Here is a 19,281-nt window from a genome sequence, read left to right on the forward strand (position 1 = left end):
CCTACATTCTAGGGGGATAAAAAGACATTAAGATTATGATAGGGAATATAAGGCTAAGTGCTGTTATAATTGTTCTAGGGGTGGGTTTGGTGTGAGTAAGTGCTTAAGGTGTGAGGATCCAAGTGCATAGGTGATGAAGAAGGGAGGGAAAATGGGATGGGGAGATGAGAGATTAGTCAGGAAAGTTTTTCTGGAGGAGATGGGCATTTATTAGGGTTTTGACAATGGGAAGAGTGGCCAACTGTCAGATGAGAAGCAGCAGAGCCTAGTGGATAGAGCATGGGCCTGGAAGACAGGAGGACCTGAGTTCTAGTCCCAGTTCCACCACTTGGTTGCTGCAACCTTGAGCAAATCACTTAACCTCTTTGTGCCTCAGTTATTTCATCTGCAAAATGTGGATTAAGACAGTGAGCCCTATTTGCGACATGGACTGTCTCCAATCTGATCACCTTTTATCTACCCCAATGCTTAGAACAGTGCCTGGCACATAGCAAGCACTTAACAAATGCCAAAAAAAAAAACGTGAGAGGGAAAGGAATTAATAATAATTGTGTGGTATTTGTTAAGCACTTATGTGCCAGGCACTGTACTAAGCACTGGGGTGGATATAGGCAAGTCGAGTTGGAGCTCCAGGCAGGAGGAAAGACGTGAGCAAGGTGTTGATGGCAAGAGAGCTTGCTGTGGGCAGGGAATGTGTCTGTTCGTTCATTCATTCATTCATTCAATCATATCTACTGAGTGCTTACTGTGTGCAGAGCACTGTACTAAGCGCTTGGGAAGTACAAGTTGGCAACATATAGAGATGGTCCCTACCCAACAATGGGCTCACAGTCTAGAAGGGGGAGACAGACTACCAAACAAAACATGTAGACAAGTGTCAAAATCGTCAGAACAAATAGAATTTAAGCTATATGCACATCATTAATGAAATAAAAGGAATAGTAAATATGTACTAAATGTTTTCCCATGGCTGTTAACACTGTCCAGATATTTCATAACATAGTGTTATGATGACCCAGCCAAGAGGAAAAAGTCTCAGTTGCATTTTCAACAGTCTTCTAGATGTCTTTTAAATATCTGATGCAGAAAGAAATATTTGATACCACCAGCATCTGAATCTTCCTTGCCCCATAGCAGGGCATTGGAGAATTTCACTGTTACATTGTACTCTCCCTAGCACTTAGTACAGTGTTTTGCACCCAGAAAATGCTCAATAAATACGACTGAATAAATGAATGAATGAAAGGGAGAGTGAGGAGGGTGGGATGAGAGGAGATAAATTTAGGGGTTGGGTTGAAGAAGGTGAGGAGGAAGGATAGGTAAGGGACAAGAGAGCTGATTGAAGTCCTTGAATCTGAAGGTGAAGAGGTAGATAGAATGAGTCCTGGTGGGGCTCTAAGACTGTTTTGAGTCAACAGAACAAGAAGGCATGGCCTGGGGGAGGGAGGTCAAAAGGTGCGGAAGGGTCTGGGGAAAATTCACCTTTGACCCATCTACTACAGCATTCAAGCCATCCAAGGAATTTGCCTCTAGAGAGTATGCTCTTGTTAAAAGCTCTAGCTCCTTTTAAAAATCTGAATTCTCCAGAGACCAGTGAATGTTTGGGTTGAGGAGTTAAGATGTGCCGTTCCCTCTAGAGAATTTCTAGAGAGTAGTTGTGCCTCAAAGGAAATGTGGACTGGAGCCCTTCACAGAGCAGGTCTTTTCAATCAATCAGTCAATCAATGATACTGATTGAACACTTACTGTGTGCACAGCACTGTACTAAGCACTTTGGAAAGTACTACACAACAGAGTTTGTCGACATGTTGTCTGCCCACAGCGAGCTTAGTCTAAATTGCGGATGTGTACCAGAGTGCTGTGGGGCTGTGGAATATCAAGTGCTCAAAGCGTACAGATCTGAGTGCATAAGTATGCAGAAGGGAGCGGGAGTCGGGGGAAAAAAGGACTCAATTGAGAAAGGTTGCCTGGAGAAGATGCAAACCTAATAATGCTTTGAAGGTGGGGAGAGTGGTGATCTGGCACATACAGAGGGGGAGAGAGTTCCAGGTCTGAGAAAGGACAGTGAGATGTTCCGCTCTTCCTCTGGTTACCAAAAGTCAATCAATCAATCAGTGGTATTTAGTGAGCGCTTACCATGTACAGAGTACTGTCCTAAGTACTTCAGGCCTCCTTGTGTCTTCCTTTTGGCCTCCAATAGCCAAAGTTAAAAGTCAAGAAGAGGTGGACTTTAGCTTCTGTCTCAAACCAATGAAACCAACCCTTCCATTCATAGAGAGAGCCCAGATGGCCTCAAATGGCAGATCTGATTGGGTGAACTTTAGTTTGATTGGGTTAACTTCACAAGTGCATACTATTTGGATATTTCAAGCTGTCACAACACCCTTTTCCCTGGATAGGCTGTTTCAGCCATTTGCACTTTTTTAGGGTTTCGAATCTTCCAGATAATTCAGACCAATTTATATTTTTAAGCCCTCAACTATTTTGACAATTTGGAAGGCCCATGGTTTAAGGCTTCCTACCTTGGTAGGTGTCCCAGGACTGACCTGGCAGTTCTCCCACTGTGGCACTGTCAATTAATCAGTGGCATTTATTGAGTGCTTGTTGTGTGCAGAGCACTGTACTAAGCACTTGAGAGAATACAATAAAATAGAGTTGGTAGTCCTGTTCCCTGCCCAAAACAAGCTTTGTCCCTCTGTTTCTTGAAGGACAACCAAAGCATTTTCTTGCAGCAGTTCAGTCTGGAGGTCTCGCTGTGTTAGAATGTGCCTCAGCCCCCTGGGCTATAACAGCATCATTCAGGGGTAATAATAAGCAGCACGGCTTAGTGGAAACAGCGAGGTCATGGGTTCTAATCCTGGCTCTACCACTTATCTTCTGTGTGACTTTGGGCAAGTCACTAAACTTCTCTGTGCCTCAGTTACCTCATAACTTTGAGCCCCACGAGGAACAACCTGACTACCTTGTATTTACCCCAGGGCTTAGAACAGTGCTTGGCACATAATAACTGCCTAACAAATACCATCATTATTATTATTATTTGTTAAGTATTTACTCTGTGTCAAGCTCTGTACTAAACACTGGGATAGATACAAGACAATCAATCCAGACATAGTCCCTGTCCCTCATAGGGCTCACAGTCTAAGTAGGAAAGAGAACAAATATTTTATCCCATTTTACAGCTAAGGAAACTGAAGCACAGAGAAGTGAAATGACTTGCCTAAGGTCACACAGCAGGTAAGTGGCAGGTCGGGAGTAGAACTCAGGTTAGTCAGTCAGTCAGTTGTATTTATTGAGCGGTTACTGTGTGCAGAGCACTGTACTAAGTGCTTGGGAGAGTACCATATAACAATAAACAGACACATTCCCTGCCCATGACAAGCTTACAGTCTAGAGAGGGTCCTCTGACTCCCAAGCACATGGTCTTTTTACTAGAACATGCCGTACCCACCCATTGATAGCTCAGTGTCCTGCCCTGAAGAAGCTAAGGAGGAGGGCTCTTCCTTTGAGATAAGCAGAAGGAGGTGGGAAAGACGTCTAGGGAGCGAAGCTTGGAGCAAATTAAACCCTTTCCTGCCAAGTGACAGAGGCAGTCAAGCCCAACCATTCACCCTTTTGGATCAGATCTTCTCCCAGGGGAGTATCATCAGTGGCATTTACTGAGGACTTATTATATAGTGAACACTGTACTCAGAGCTTGGGAGAGTATGATGCAACAGAGTTGACAGACATGTTCCCTGACCACAATGAGCTTATTGAAGAACTGAAGAATTGAACAGGGCAGGAATGGAATCAGGGGAGGACAGAATCTTGGTCTGAGATGGAGTCCATCCTAAGAACATGGAGTTATCTTTGCCTCCCACCTTCCCACAGGACTCTTCTTGACCAAGGCCAGGTAAGGTGAAAGGGGCCTCTCCTGACCTGGGGTGATGTGGAGAAACCAGATCATTTGGGCTTCAGAAGCAGGGAGGCTGGAGAAGCTGTTGTCTGGGGGTCCAAGCCACCCCCCATCCCAAGTAAGATCAATCAATGTTATTGGCTGAGCAGCTAGATCTGCGGCCTGGACAAAGGATAAGCTTTGCATTCTAGGCCTCAGTGTTCATGTTACCCACACATTGGACTCCATTTTTTAAAATGATATTCATTCATTCATTCAATCGTATTCATTGTGCACTTACTGTGTGCAGAGCACACAGATATTTGTTAAGTGCTTACTATATGCCACACATTATATTAAGCTCTGGGGTAGATGCAAGATAACCAGGTTGGACACAATCCACATCCCACACGGGGCTCACAGTCTTTATCACCATTTTACAGATGAGGTAACTGAGGCAGAGAGAAGTGACTTGCCAAAGGTCACACAGCAGACAAGTGACAGAGCCGGGATTAGAACCCCGGTCCTCCCAGGCCTGTGCTCTATCCACTAGGCCACACTGCTCCTCTGAGCTTCCATTGCAGGTAGTTTAGGCTCTATTTCGGCCTCATGTCTCTGTTGGGTTCAACCTTCTCAGCAGGACACCGCCTGCCCCGCACCCCTCCTGTGAGCGGTCGCTCTCCCACTCTGAGGGGAACGCCGAGTCTGGAGCACCCCATGAGGTGGGCGTCCCCTGTCCCCTCCCCCAGCCTCATTGTTAGTGCTGATTTCAAGTTGTAGAGTCCATCATGGACATTACCTCGAGCGCTGGTTCCGTTCCAGCCGACCAGTTCGGGGCCTGAATAAAAATCACAAAGGCGCGTCTTCTGAGGCGCCCAAACTAATGCTTTGCAGAGCGCCGCGGTCCCCAGCTGAGCTGTAAATGACTTTTCCATTTTCCTGGGCCTGCTACCCGGTCTGTTTGGTATTCAGGGACACCCTACCAACCTTCACTATCATTCTGCTTTGCCCGAATTACTTGATTAAAACGCATATGAACTATTACGGGATTCGTTTCTCTGCTACGGCTTCACACTGCAGACTATGTTAAACTGTAATAAAAGTGGGGATGGGAGAAGAGAAAGAAATGGAGAGGGGGTGGAGGAGAAGGGAAAAAGAGATGGAGGAAGAGACAGAGATAGTAGGAGAAAGGCTGAGAGGCAAAGAGAGAAGAGGTGAGGCAGAGACAGAATGGAGAGAAACTGAGAGACTTTTAAAGGGATGAGAATCCTGAGGAAACCCCTTGCTTGTTGTGTCTGAGATGGTGGGAAGTAATAATAATGGCAACTGTGGTATTCAAGGGCTTACTATGTGACAAGAACCATACTAAGTGCCTGGGTAGATTCAAGATAAGCAATCAGGTTTAGGGTCAGTACCTGTCCCACAATGTAAGGGCGAGGGAAAGCAAGTATTGAATCCCCATTTTAAAGATGAGGAAACTGAGGTCCAGAGAAGTGACTTTCCTAAGGTTCCATAGGCAAATGGCAAAGCCAGGATTTGAAGCCAGAACCTCTGTTTCCCAGGCTTGTGCTCTTTCCTTAGGCTATGCTCTTTCCCCAGGTATGGGCTAAACAAGTCAGGGGGTGGAACTGGAGTGACTGTTCCTTCAAGCAGGATTAGTCTGGGAAGGCCTCCTGGAGGAGGTGGTTCTTTCACAGCTTTCCAATGGGAGGGAAGGATGTGGTTTACAGGAGGCTGTTTTCCTCGGCCACCAGGATTTTTATATAGTCCATTTTGGGAGTCAGTGAAAAGGGGAGAAAGGGAGCCAGCTGCAAGACATGGAGAGAAAAGCACATACACACGTGTGTGCTTGCACACACTTACAGACACCCATGCATGCCTGCATACATGTGAACCTACCTGCACACACACAGCCATGCACACCTGCATATTCTGGAATACACCTCCACCCATGATGTCCATAAATTCATCCACACCTGCACGCACTTGCACACCCATGCACTCACAACCCTGCACACCTGCAAGCACATCCACCCGTGCACACCTGAACACAGACACATGAACACATACAGATGGGAACAGACAGACCCATAAACACACACACACAAACACACACACAAACTCACAAACCTCACTCAGATCTGGGTGCTTCCTTAATGAATGCGCTCTCAGGCCCGATCCTGCTGGAGAACCCTCCTTCCAGCCAGCAGTGAGGTGCTTCAGTGAAAGGCAGCTGACTGGCCCTTCTGGAGCAAGCAGGGCTGATCCTCACCCAGAAGGGCCCCGCTGGAGCCGATTCCACCTAATCCTGTTGATTAATTTAACTCTGGGGCTAAGAGGCTCCCTGGAGCATCATGGGAAGAGGAGATGGGGGAGGAAAGCCAGGGTGGAAATGGAGGAAACAGAGACGTCTGCTTCATCATGGTGGATTTTGCCCTCCTTTTCCCCCTGCATTTCTCTCGCCTGCATTTCCCAGTCCTCTACCTCCCTCTGTCCTGGCTGCTTTCCCCTGAAATGGTGGTCCTCCCTGGTTTCACTCTCCGTCCAGCCTGCACCTGGTGCATGGGAGGCAGTGGTCTGGTTTACAGCACTGACTCAAATTTTCACTTTTTTCCCTGTTAGATCAGGCCCAGAAAAGTCTCTGCTGAACATGTGCATTTCCTCTCTTGCCAGTGCTCCTTTCCCGCCTAATAGGAATCTGTCACCTCCCATCCTGAACAGGCTTTGATCAGATCCTGAGCCAAGATAACCCCTGCCCCATCTTGGGAGGAGGAAAAGGGGGAGAGGAAGTAGTTGGAAGAGCAGGTGATGGAGAGAGACAGTGGGAACCCTGCTCTCAGCATCTTCTGCCTCTCTCCCTTCTGTCAATCCTGCCATTGCTTCAGGCAGCCAGGGAAAGTAGAGAAAGAGTAGGGGCATCCTTTGGACACAGCCCAGCCTCTCTTTTCTCTGATTTTTTCCAAGCAGTCCTTTAACCAAAGATGTGCTGGAGAGGTGGTTGGGAGTTTTGACTCCAGGAGAGTCAGCCTCCAGTCTGGGTAATGCTCCTGACTCCAAGAGAATTGGGCCTTGGGAGACTGTCAGCCTCCCAGCCTCTGAGATCAGCCAGTCAGTCTATCAGATTTAGTGAGTGCTTATTATGTACAGAGAACTGTTCTAAGCACTTGGGAAAGTACAATGTAACAATAAACCGACACATTACCTGACCACAGGAGCTTCCAGTCTAGAGGGGGAGACAGACATTAATATAAATAAATAAATTACAGATATATTCAGAAGTGCTTTGGGGCTGGGATGGGGATTGAATAAAGGGAGCAAGTCAGGGTGATGCAGAAGGGAGTGGGAGAAGAGGAAAAGAGAGCTTAGGGAAGGCCTCTTGGAGGAGATGTGCCTTCAATAAGGTTTTGATTGGAAGGAGACTAATTGTCTGTTGGTTACGATGATGTGGCCCAGAGCCCCAGGTAATGGCTTCCATGATCTGCTCTTTTCCAGGCCTTCTTGGGGGGATGAGAATGGTGATGCTCTTGGGAGGGCAGAGAAAGGAAGGGGTGGGGTGGGGAATGGAGCAGAGAGAAAAGCCAGGAGCTCCTATGAACTCAGCAGCCCCAATCTTTCTCCAGTCCTCTTCAAGACTCCCCATTTTAAGAAAACCAGATTAGTTGGAGAGCTAAGTGCAGATGTGAAAAGGTACAGAGATTTTTGGGTGGGGAGAAGGTTTGGGAGAGGCTGACAGGCATTGATGGATCAGAAAGACCCAGTTTGCGGGGGGATTGTGATCGCGAAGTTTTGGTGGGAGGTCAGCGACGAGCAATGTTGGTAGTCCAGCTTCAAATGTTGTGGAGAGAGAACCATGACTCCACCGCAACGAGTAAAGCCCTGTGGGAGCGACTGCCCCACCCCGTCCTGGAGTTGGCCCCTGTCTGGGGAGATTTGTTAGCTTCAAATCTCAGACGTGCTCCTTCCTTTTTTTATGGTATTTATTTTGTGCTTACTATGCGTCAGACACTGTACTAAGTGCTGGGGTAGATACAGGTTTGTCAGATTGGATTAGAACCCAGATCCTTCGGACTCCCAGGCCTAAGCTCTGTCCATTAGACCATAGTCCAGGGTGGGTGTTAAGTGCAGCCACACATGAGGGAACTCTCTTTACCTGTACAAACTGGGACAATCAGTGTGGCTTCCATTTCCGTCTCGAGTCACAATCACTTGCACGAATTGTAAGTGCTCAATAAATGCCATCTTTGAAGTCAAGGGGTGGCTAGGTGTGTACACCTGTATGCTGTATTTGTGCACACAGACACACACTATTATTATTATTATTATTATCAATTCGTAATGGATACAGCATGGGCCCGGGAGTCAGAAGATCATGGGTCCTAATTTTGGCTCCACCACTTGTTTGCTGTGTGACCTTGGGCAAGTCACTTCACTTCTCAGGGCCTCAGTTACCTCATCTGTAAAATGGGGTTCGAAATTGTGAGCCCCATGTGGGACAGGGACTGTGTCCAACCCAATTTGCTTGTAACTCCGATTTGGACTTCCCAAGTGCTTAGTATAGTGCTCTGCACACAGTAACCACTCAATAAATATGATTGAATGAATGAATACACCCCAGTGCTTAGTACAGTGCCTGGCACATACTAAGCACTTAACAAATACCAATATCATTATTATTATTATGGTATTTGTTAAGCACTTGCTACATACCAAGTACTGTACTAAGCACTGTGGTAGATACAGGATAATCAGGTTGTACACAGTCCATATTCCACATTGGGCTCACAGTCTAACCTGGAGACAAAACAGATATTGAATCCCCATTTTAGCGATAAGGAACCTGAGGCACAGAGAAGTGATTTGCCCAAGTTCACACGGCACGCATGTCTTTTTTTATTCTTTCAATCATATTTATTGAGTGCTTACTGTGTGTAAAACACTGTACTAAGCTCTTGGGAGAGTACAATCAACAACAAACAGACACATTCCCTGTTCAGAATGCGCTCACAGTCTGGAGGTGGAGTCAGGATTAGAACTCAAGTCCTCTGACTTCCAAGCCCATGGCCTTTCCACTAAGCAACACTGCTTTGTATGTATGAAGGTTTACATGAGCTAGGGAGAAGGAGTGGTTTGCTTTCTGCATTCCCTCTTCACTCCTACGTTCATCTCCTCAGGATAGAAAGATGTGCTTCTTCCACCCCCGTTCCCCCATCCCACCCCTCAGTCTTCTCCCCCTCTCCACATCATCAACAGTCTATGTCAGAAATGCTGATTCAGGAAATTGAGGTAATATAGTCAGTGTTACTTCTGCCCGAGGAACTAATCCCTGAGATTAGCTTCATTCGTCTCTCAGCTGCTTACATGCCTGGGGAGACGGAGCCCAGGGGACCCCCCGCCGGACTCAGGAGCCGACAGGCGGGCAGAACCCTCAGAGGGACCAGGAAGCTCCTTTTGAGCCTGGGCACCAGGGATGACTCTGGATCCTGAATTCCCAGGGTCGTCATGGGAGATCCATGAATTGATGGGCATCCTGGGGTTACTGTAGCTCCTGGTTGGGAGAGGGCACTGCTAAGGATGCTGGGATTTCTTTGGAACAGAGTGGAGGACTAAGCACCTTGGAGAGCCATGGGGGCTATCCCCTCCTCAACCAATTCCCTATTTCCCCTAACCCCCCGCTTACAGTGACATCCCAAATAATCATTCTGACAGGACAATACCCTCTTGCATTTGGAAGCAGCAGGGAGGGCAGGGAGAGAATTGGCCTGACCAGATCTGTGTCTCTGGAGAGCACAGAGCCTAGAGACACAATGCTAAGGACAATGATAATGATGATAATAATAATCCTGAGGCAAGGAGCATCCCATCCCAGGAGCTTCAGGGCTCTGTCTCGTCCCTCTCTTTCTCTGTTAAATACTGCCTCCTGACTCTCCCCACTCCGGTCCAAACTTCACTGCACTGTCTGAATCATTTTTCTAAAAAAGTGTTCATTCCATGTCCACCCACTTCCTCAAGAAACTCCGGTAGTTCATTTATTCATAAATTCAATCGTATTAACTGAGCACTTAATGTGTTCAGGGTGCTTTACTTAGCACTTGGGAGAGTACAATATAACAATGAAAAATCACATTCCCTGCCATCAACAAACTTACAGTCTGATGAACTTACAGTCTAGAGGAGCTTCCCCATCAACCCCTGCATAAAGCAGAAATTCCTTACCAAAGGCTTTAAAGCACTCAGTCAGCTTGCCCCCTTTCTTATCTCTGATTTCCTACTACAAACCGCCCTGATTCTTTGCTTCTCTAATGCCAATCTACTCATTGTACCTCTATCCCATTTATCTCACAACCAACCCCTCACCCGTATCCTTACTCTGGCCTGGAACTTCTTCCCTCTTAATATCTAACAGATGATCACTCTCCTCACCTTCAGTGCCCTATTAAAATAACATTTCCTCCAAGAGACCTTCTCTAAGCCTCATTTCTCCCAGTCCCTCTCCCTTCTGCATCACCCTTGCACTTGGATTTGTACTCTTTATTCACCCCAGCTTCAGCTCCATAGGACTACCACTTCTGGTATATTGTATTCTCACAAGCACTTAGTTAAGTGCTGTGCACCTAGTAATAAATGTTCAATAAGTATAATTGATTGATATGTACATATCTGTAATTTATTTTAATATCTGTCTCCCCCCTAGGCTGTAAGCTCTTTGTAGGCAAGTAACACGTTTACCAACTCTGTTCCCCCGCTCTAGACTGTGAGTCCATTGTTGGGTAGGGACCGTCTCTATATGTTGCCAACTTGTACTTCCCAAGTGCTTAGTAAGTGCTCTGCACACAATAACCACTCAATAAATACCACTGAATGAATGAACTCTGTTATATCATCTAGACTACAAGCTCGTATTATACTCTCCCACTCTACATGTAACAAGCACTCAACAAATACCATTAATTGATTGATAGTATTCGCTAAAGCACTTTGTAGAGAGGTCTGCACACAGTAAGTGCTCAATGAATGTGATTGATTGGCATATAGTAGCTTAATCAATGGTATATATTGAGCACCTACTGTGTGCAGAACACTGTACTTAGTGCTTGGGAGAGTACAATACATAATGAGCTTACAGTCTAGAGGATATAACAGAGTTGGTAGACACATTCCCTGCCCCCAAAGAGCTATTATTATTATTATTATATCTTTTATCTTATAATGCATTAAGGAAAGAAAAGAGGGAGGGGAGGGTGGAAAAACAAAGGAAAAGATCAGAGAGGGAGGGCAAGGGAGGTGATATTGTATTCCCCTTCTTCCTTTCCTCTAATTTCCCTTCCCCACTTTGATTTTTATTTTATACCCTGGCTCCCTCTAGTCTCCCTTCCTTTCCTGCACCGATGGAGCAGGTTCGTAGAGCAACCCTTGGCATTGGAAGCTCTTGCAAAGAGACCATTTTTCTAGGACTGGAGGTTTAATTTGTTCTGGGACTGGGGGAGACATGCGGAAAGTCTCAATTTTTTTGCAGAGAGGCACAACATGCTAAAATCTGCCCTTTCCTCTCCATCCAAACTGCTACCACATTAATTCAATCACTCATCCTAACCCCCCTGGATTACTGCATCAGCCTCCCAGACTCCTGTCTCTACCCACTTTAGTCCATACTTCACTCTGCTGCCCGGATCATTTTTCTACAAAAACGTTCAAGACGTGTCACCTCACTCCTCAAAAAACTCCATTGGTTGCCCATTCACCTCAGCATCAAACAAAAACTCCACACCATTGACTTTAAAGCAGTCCTCCACCTTGCCCCCTCCTACCTCGCCTTGCTACTCTCCTCTACAACCCTTCCCACACACTTGGCTCTTCTAGTGCTAACCTTCTCAGTTTGCCTTCCTCTCACCTGTCTCGCCACTGACCCCCGGCCCTCATCCTGCCTCTGATCTGGAACGCCCTTCCTCCTCAAATCTGGCCGACAATTACTCTCCCTCCCTGCAAAGTATTACTGAAGGCACATCTCCTCCAAGAGGCCTTCCCAGACTTGTCCCCCCGCGCCCCCACCTTCTGGGTTGCTCTGACTTGTTCCCTTTATTCTTTTCCTCTCCTAATCCTATAGCATTTAGGTACATATCTTTAATTTATTTATTTGAAATGATGTGTGTCTCCCCCCTCTAGACTGTAAGCTTGTTGTGGGCAGGGAATGTGTCTGTTTATTGTTGTATTGTACTTTCTCAAGAGCTTAGTACAGTGCTCTGCATACAGGAAGCTCTCAATATATAATTGAATGAATGAATGAGCAACAGTTCTGTTGCTTGGGTCAGTGGTCGTGGCCGCATCAAACTGGAAGCCTCTACCCCCACCTGCACTGAGTGTGCCAGAAAGGGCAGAGGTGAATGTGGGAGTGGAGGCTGCCAGTTGACCCCCACGGGGCAGGGGTCAGAAACTCTGAACTTTCAACTTCCAGGCTGTCTACCAGCTGCCTTCCCTTTGCTTAAAGGTTCTCTTCTCTCCATTCTATCCCACCTCTCACTCTGCTCTTCCAAACAAAATTCCTGACTCCCCTTCACCTTCACCTCTCCCATCTTCAACACAATACTTAAGCATTTCACCCAGCTAGGAAAATCTCCTTCAAATCCCCCAGACTCCCTGTCCACCCTCAAAGACCTCCTGGACACTTTCTCTGACAAATACTGCAACTTTCTGGACACTTCATTTTTGCAGCCTTCTTAATACTCAAGTATATACTGTTTTGTGGGATGCACCATGGCCTAGTGGAAAGAGCCCAAAACTGGGAGTCAAGAGCCTTGGGTTCTAATCCTGGCTCTGCCACTTGTTGCTGATCTTGGGCAAGTCACTTTACTCTCTGCCTCATTTTCTTCACCTGATGAAATAAGGATAAAATACCTGTTCTCCCTCCCTTTTAGTCTATAAGCCCCAAGAGGAACAGGGACCGTTCCTGTGTCTACCTATATGGTAATGTAACCCAGTGGTTGGCACATAATTAGTGTTTACTATTATTATTATTATTAATAACAGTAATAATAACAATAATAACGGCATTTGTTGCTGCCTGGACTGGGCTCCTTATCCTGTGGCAGATGATGACATAGGCTTAACAGTTCCTGGACACAGGAATCCCTAGCTCCTCCTCTGTGAGAGGGAGGCTTGTGAACAGGGAGGATATTGCTGATCTATCCATTGTTAACTCCTGACCCTGTCCAGAATGACTTTTTCTCTTTAGACTCCATCAGTACTCATCTCTCCTGAGCTGGGAAATGGTTGGGCGCCTTCTCACCGGAAACTGAGCTATAGCATGGGAGGAAGCCAGCCAAATTCACTAAATCAGAGGATGGACTTTGCAATACTGAAAACAATTATAACAATAACAATAATAATTCTAGGAAACCATTTATATACTATATACTTTATATTCCTATACTATGTTCTAATAATAATGATGGTATTTATTAAATGCTTTCTATGGGCCAGGTTCTGAGCTAAGTGCTGGAGTAGATAGATACAAGATAAGCAGGTCAGACACAATCCTTGCTACATATGGGGCTCATAGTCTAATAGGGTTGAAGGACAGGTATTAAATCCTCATTTTACAGTTGAAGAAACTGAGGCACAGTGAACTGAAGTGACTTGCCCAAGCCCATACAGCAGTCAAATGGTAGAGTCAGGATCCCAGGTCCTCTTACTCCCAGGCCTGTGCTCTTTCCATTAGGCCACGCTTCTTCTAAATGCTGGGGTTGTTGCAACAATATTAGAATGGACACAGTCCTTGTCGCACTCAGGGCTCACCATATAATTTTATCCCATTTTACAGATGAGGAAATTGAGGGTCAGACAAGCTAAGTGACCTGCCCAAAGTCACACAACAGCCCAGTGGCAGAGTTGAGCCTAGAACCCAGTTCTCCCACTCCTCTACTCTTGCTTATAGGCCACATTGTCTCCACTGCTGTTGCAGTCAGAAGGGTCCCAGCTCCCTGAATACACACACACAGGCATGCACACACACTCTCTCTCTCTCTCTCTCTCTCTCTCTCTCTCTCTCTCTCTCTCTCTCTCTCTCTCTCTCTCTCCCTCTCCCTCTCTCTCTCCCTCTCCCTCTCCCTCTCCCTGCTCATTCTCCTGCCCATCCATTCTCGGGCTGGTACAGGTGAGAACACACACTCAAAGACTTACTGCCCCCTGGACCATTTTGCCCATGTGTTTTTGAATCTCCTTTGCTGCCCTCTCTCCTCTAACCCTACACCAATGCCCATGCCCCCAGACCACTGCCTTCCCCAAGAGTTGCCAGCTCTGAACCCTGACACCTTGTTCCCTCCACAGAACTTTCAGCCATGAGCTTTGTCACCATCCTTCTCTCCCTAGAGCTCTCAGCCCTGAGCCCTGTCACAGTCCTTCCCTTCCCAGAGCTCTCAGCCCTGAGCCTTGTCCCAGTCCTTCCCTTCCCAGAGCTCCCAGCCCTTAGCCCTGTCACCATCTTTTCCTCCCAGAGCTCCCAGCCCTGAGCCCTGTCATCATCTTTTCCACCCAGAGTTCTGAGCCCTGAGCCCTGTCACCATCCCCCCCACAGAGCACTGAACTCTGAGCCCTTGTCACTGTCCTTCCCTCCTAGAGCTCCCAGACCTGAATCCTGTCACCCTGTCACCTTCCTCCCCTCCCCAAAACTGAGCCCTGAGGCCTGTCACCATCTTTCCCTCCCCAGAGCTCTCAGCCCTGAGCCCCGTCACACAGTCCTTTCCCCTCCAGTACTCTCAGCCCTGAACCCTGTCCCCATCCTTCCCTCCTCAGAGCTCTCAGCCCTAGGCCCTGTCACCATCTTTCCCTCCCTAGAGCTCTCAGCCCTGAGCCCTGTCACCGCCCTTTCCTCTCCAGGACCCCCATGCCTTAACCCTTTCTTCCTCCTTCCCTTCCCAGCAGGGAACCGACTGGATGAAGGCTCCGATGTGGAGTCCGAGCCCGACCTTCCCCTGAAGCGGAAGCAACGCCGGAGCCGCACCACTTTCACGGCGGAGCAGCTGGAGGAGCTAGAGAAGGCTTTCGAGAGGACCCACTACCCCGACATCTACACCCGCGAAGAGCTGGCCCAGAGGACCAAACTCACAGAGGCTCGTGTCCAGGTAGGGGGAAAGGCTGGGGCAGAGGCTACGGAGGGAGCCCCAGCCGGGGCAGGTGACAGAAAGAGGAGAATGAGGCAGGAGGGGGAGGAATCTATCAATCAATCAATTCATCAGCTGTGTGACTTTGGGCAAGTCACTTAACTTCTCTGGGCCTCAGTTACCGCATCTGTAAAATGGGAATGAAGACTGAGCCCCAAGTGGGACAACCTGTTAACCTTGTATCTACCCCAGCACTTAGAACAGTGCTTAACAAATGCCATCATTATTATTAATCAACGATATTTACTGAGAGTGGTAAATGGCAGGGATAAGGGAGGGGGGAGATGAAGGGAGGCAAAGGAGGGGAGATGAGCAGGGATCATACTTCTAGTGCTTATTACTCTGTACACAATAAGCACTCAATAAATGTGATTGATTGATTAAGAAGTTATGGGGGAAGCCAGGGAGAGAGGACCCTGGCAGGTGATGAAAGTAGGGGTGGCACCATAGATTAGGGAAGGAGCTAGCTTGGGCTGAACCATTGCCTTGGGGAAGGGAGATTCAGAGTGTTTCATGTCCCGGGAGAATATAAGATCTGAGGGCTGCAAAGACATTTGGTCTGAGAGACAAGTGATTGCCCCATGTGTTTTGGGGCAAAGCCATGGGCTATACCATTCGCCTAGGGAATGAGGTACTGGAGGTGGGTCATACCAGAAGTGATTGGGAAAGAGAAATGGCAGAGGCAGAGAGGTCTGAGGAGATGAAGAAGGAACTAAATTCTGTGGGGAAACTGAACTGGAGGGGCTCTATCATGGCTATTGAGATGGGGAACTGTCACTCACGGCACACTGCTCAGAGGCTGCAGATTTGACATGAAAAATGTATATCGGGGTGTGTGTGTGTGTGTGTGTGTGTGTGTATGTGTGTGTGTTTGTGTGTTAATCTCAGGAGAGAGACAAAGGCGGGGAGAGGGCTGGGGAACAAGAGGCCATTAATTGCCCTGACAGACCCCTGCACAGAGGCCCTTATATCTGCCAGTTAAAGGGCAGGTCAGCAGAGTGTGAGTGTGCAAACACAAAATGGGCATGGAGTGTGAACGGACCCATGGTGATTGCTATGCAGGGAGGGAGGTGGCTTTGGAGGGGAAGCAGATTCTTCCGTAAACTGGATCCTTCTCTCAGGCCTCCGCCGCCCACCCCCCCTTCCCCGAGTCAGCCTGGGGGATAATTATAATAATACTAATACTACTAATAATAATGGTACTTGTTAAGTACTTACTATGTGCCAAGCACTGTTCTAAGCACTGGGGTAGATACAAGTTAGTCAGGTTGGACACAGTCCTTGTCCCACATGGGGCTCACACTCCTAATCCCCATACGGTCTGAGGACACTGCAGGGGAAAATGCAGGGGGATGGTGAAGCTCGGTTCTTCTCAAGGGTGTCTGGGGTTGGCTGTCTCCCAGGTGTGTGAAGCTCTGCAAGAGACAGAGCTTTCATAGGAGAAGAATAAATCTAATCCTGACACTGCCATTTGCCTCCTGTGTGACCTCAGGCATGTCACTTTGCTTCTCTGGGCCTCAGTATTTGTTCTCCCTCCTACTTAGACTATGAACCCCCTGTAGGACTCTGTCCAACCTGATCGTTTTGGATCTACCCCAGTGCTTAGAACAAGGCTCAGCATATAGTAAATGCATAATAAATACCTCAATTGCTAGAGCTGGGGAAGGAATTTCAAAACGTCATCTAGGCCAGTCCCCTGGCTCATCTAAGCCATCAAAGACTGCCACCGTCTCTTCCCATAGAAAGGCTGGAGAAGGAAGGAGCTTGCTGTCTTGCTTTGGATCTTAACTGAGTCTTAAGACTTGGTCTCTAGATCCGTGGGCATTGCTGGCCTGCCCCTGGTTGGGGAGAGGGGTCTTGGAGGATGAGGTGGCTTCAGAGGCTTCAGCCTCTAGATCAAACTGGATCTGGCTAGATAGTAGTAGGCCATGGAGGGTGAGGACGGTGAGGAGATCTGAGGCCCAAGACTTCAGGCCAGGTTAGAAGCCATCTGTCTGAAACAATAGTAGTGGCAGAGAGATAGACAAGACCCCAGAGAGCCCTACAGACTGTAAGCTCATTGCAGGCAGCGAATGTCTGCTCTATTGTTATATTGTACTGTCCCAAGCACTTAGTACGGTGCTCTGCAAATAGTAAGTGCTCAATAAATATGAGTGACTGATTGATTGATTGAAGTCACCAAGCTCATTATGGACAGGGAATGTGCCTCTTAATTCTGTTCTATTGTACTCTCCCAAGCACTTAGTACAGTAATCACTCAATAAATACCACTGATTGATTGATTGATTGACTGGTCTTCTAGAGAAAGGGGTCCAGGAGAAGCTCAGACAGCACTCCAAAACATCTCTGTTTGGACTTCTGTAATCCGTCTGCGGCTCTGTGGTTGGAGGGTCAGGGGAGCTGGTTTAGAGGGAGGAGAGAAGTTCCCATCATCCAGCCCCCTCTAGGAAAGAGATTTGGAATCTTTCCCAGAGGCGTTTGCTCACCCCATCTCAAAGCTGGGATCGCCTCTCCCTCCCCACCCTCTGCCTGCGGCATCCTGGCTCTTGAGACCTGTGTCTAGGGAGCCTTGTGAGGAGAAGGAGAGAAGCTCCACCCAACCACTGCCCTCCCCACCCCCCTGACCATGCCCAAGTCTTTCCAGCAGCTGTTCTCTGAGGTGCATTCCTGCTGGCTTTCTCATTCCGACATCCTGGCAGCCCCGTCTGCTTCCCACCACTTTTAAGCCCCGCTGCTCCTTGTAAAATTTTCTGGCTATCAGAGCGGATCTTCCACTGGCTCGTGAGAGCCACCAACGTGAGTCAATCAAAGTGCTTGGGCAGAAAGAGCACTGGGAACAGTGAGTGGGAGGGGAGTCCCTGTCACCTGCCGGGCACCTCAGCTTTCCAGGCCCCTTGGCCCTCCCACCCACTGGCCCCCCTGATTTCCTGGCTCCCCTGGCCCTTACAGCCCCCAGCCCTTTGACTCCCTGCCCCACCAGCCCAGGAGGTGCTGAGTGAAGGGCCCTCCCTCCCCTGCTGCCCTGCTTTATTAATCCAGCCCCCTAAGGAATAGCAAGTCAGGCAATAAGTATTTCCTGATCGTTGTTCCAGTGTTTGGCCCTTTGCTGTTCACCCTAAACACGTGCACTCAATCAATCAAGAGTATTTATTGAGTGCTTACTGTGTGCAGAGCACTGTATTAAACACTAGGGAGAATACAATACCAATAGGGTTTCCTACCCACAAAGAGCTTACATCCACTTAGGGTTCCTCCTCCCACTTCTTAGTGGATCTGTCTTCTAGACTGTGAACCCGCTGTTGGGTAGGGACCATCTCTATATGTTGCCAACTTGTACTTCCCAAGTGTTTAGTACAGTGCTCTGCACACAGTAAGTGCTTAATAAATATGATTGAATGAATGAATGAATGTCAGGACACTGGCCAGGTGAGAACTGGACCCAGCACCCAGCCAGGAGGTTAGAGCCCACCCTGACTTTTCTGGATTCCCCCTCGGTATCCACCTTCCCCGCCGAGGCTGGGCACTCCCAGATCTCTCCTCATGGCCACTTGAAGAACTTGACCAGAAATCCTTGAAAATCCCAGTGTCCCAGATCGTTCGCATGCCCCCGTGGCCTGGGAACAGGCAGAGAACTGTCAAGGCGGGAGTGTGCAATCTTGCAGATGGTCTTTGAAATGCAGAGAGAGTCTCGCCATTCTGGTGTGCCCCTGTCTGAAGTTGGGGAATGGAGAGGAGGAGCTCTGAAGGCCTCGTCTAGCTCTGAGATTTTGTGCAGAGGGGAACCCGAGGCTCAGAGAGGTTTAGTGGCTGGTCTCAGGGCACACAGCAAGTCATTGGCAGAGCTGGGGACAGAAACACTAAGTTCTCCATACTTAAACACTGCTCTACCCACTAGGCCACATTGCCTTAGGATCCTTCTAGACCGTGAGCCTGCTGTTGGGTAGGGACCATCTCTCTATATTGCCAACTTGTACTTCCCAAGCTCTTAGTACAGTGCTCTGCACACAACACGATTGAATGAATGAATGAATCACCACTTTCTTCCTAGTGGCTGGAGGCCAGAGGAGTGGGAAAGACATCTCTATATGGCGGCTGTGACATCCAGAGTCATATAAAAAAGGGCCTGGGGTAGATGTCACATAGCTTAATCCCAAGGCCCTTATTGTTATTATTATTATCATTATTATTATATTTGGTAAGTGCTTACTTTGTGTCATGCTCTGTTCAGAATGCTCGGATAGATACAAGTTA

The 19,281-nt window shown here is 47.8% G+C and overlaps 1 protein-coding gene across 2 annotated transcripts in view; it reads left to right on the forward strand.

Moving 5' to 3' along the window:
* PAX7 (paired box 7) overlaps positions 1-19,281 on the forward strand; it is a 177,963-nt gene that overhangs the window by 73,904 nt on the left and 84,778 nt on the right. For both annotated transcript variants that reach the window (XM_038746988.1, XM_038746990.1), the window contains exon 5: positions 14,792-14,991. In XM_038746988.1, coding sequence (XP_038602916.1) covers positions 14,792-14,991 — 200 coding nt within the window. The remainder of the gene's footprint in view (positions 1-14,791; positions 14,992-19,281) is intronic.

The sequence above is a fragment of the Tachyglossus aculeatus genome, chromosome 5 (assembly GCF_015852505.1).
Source record: "Tachyglossus aculeatus isolate mTacAcu1 chromosome 5, mTacAcu1.pri, whole genome shotgun sequence".
NCBI classification, from domain to species: domain Eukaryota; kingdom Metazoa; phylum Chordata; class Mammalia; order Monotremata; family Tachyglossidae; genus Tachyglossus; species Tachyglossus aculeatus.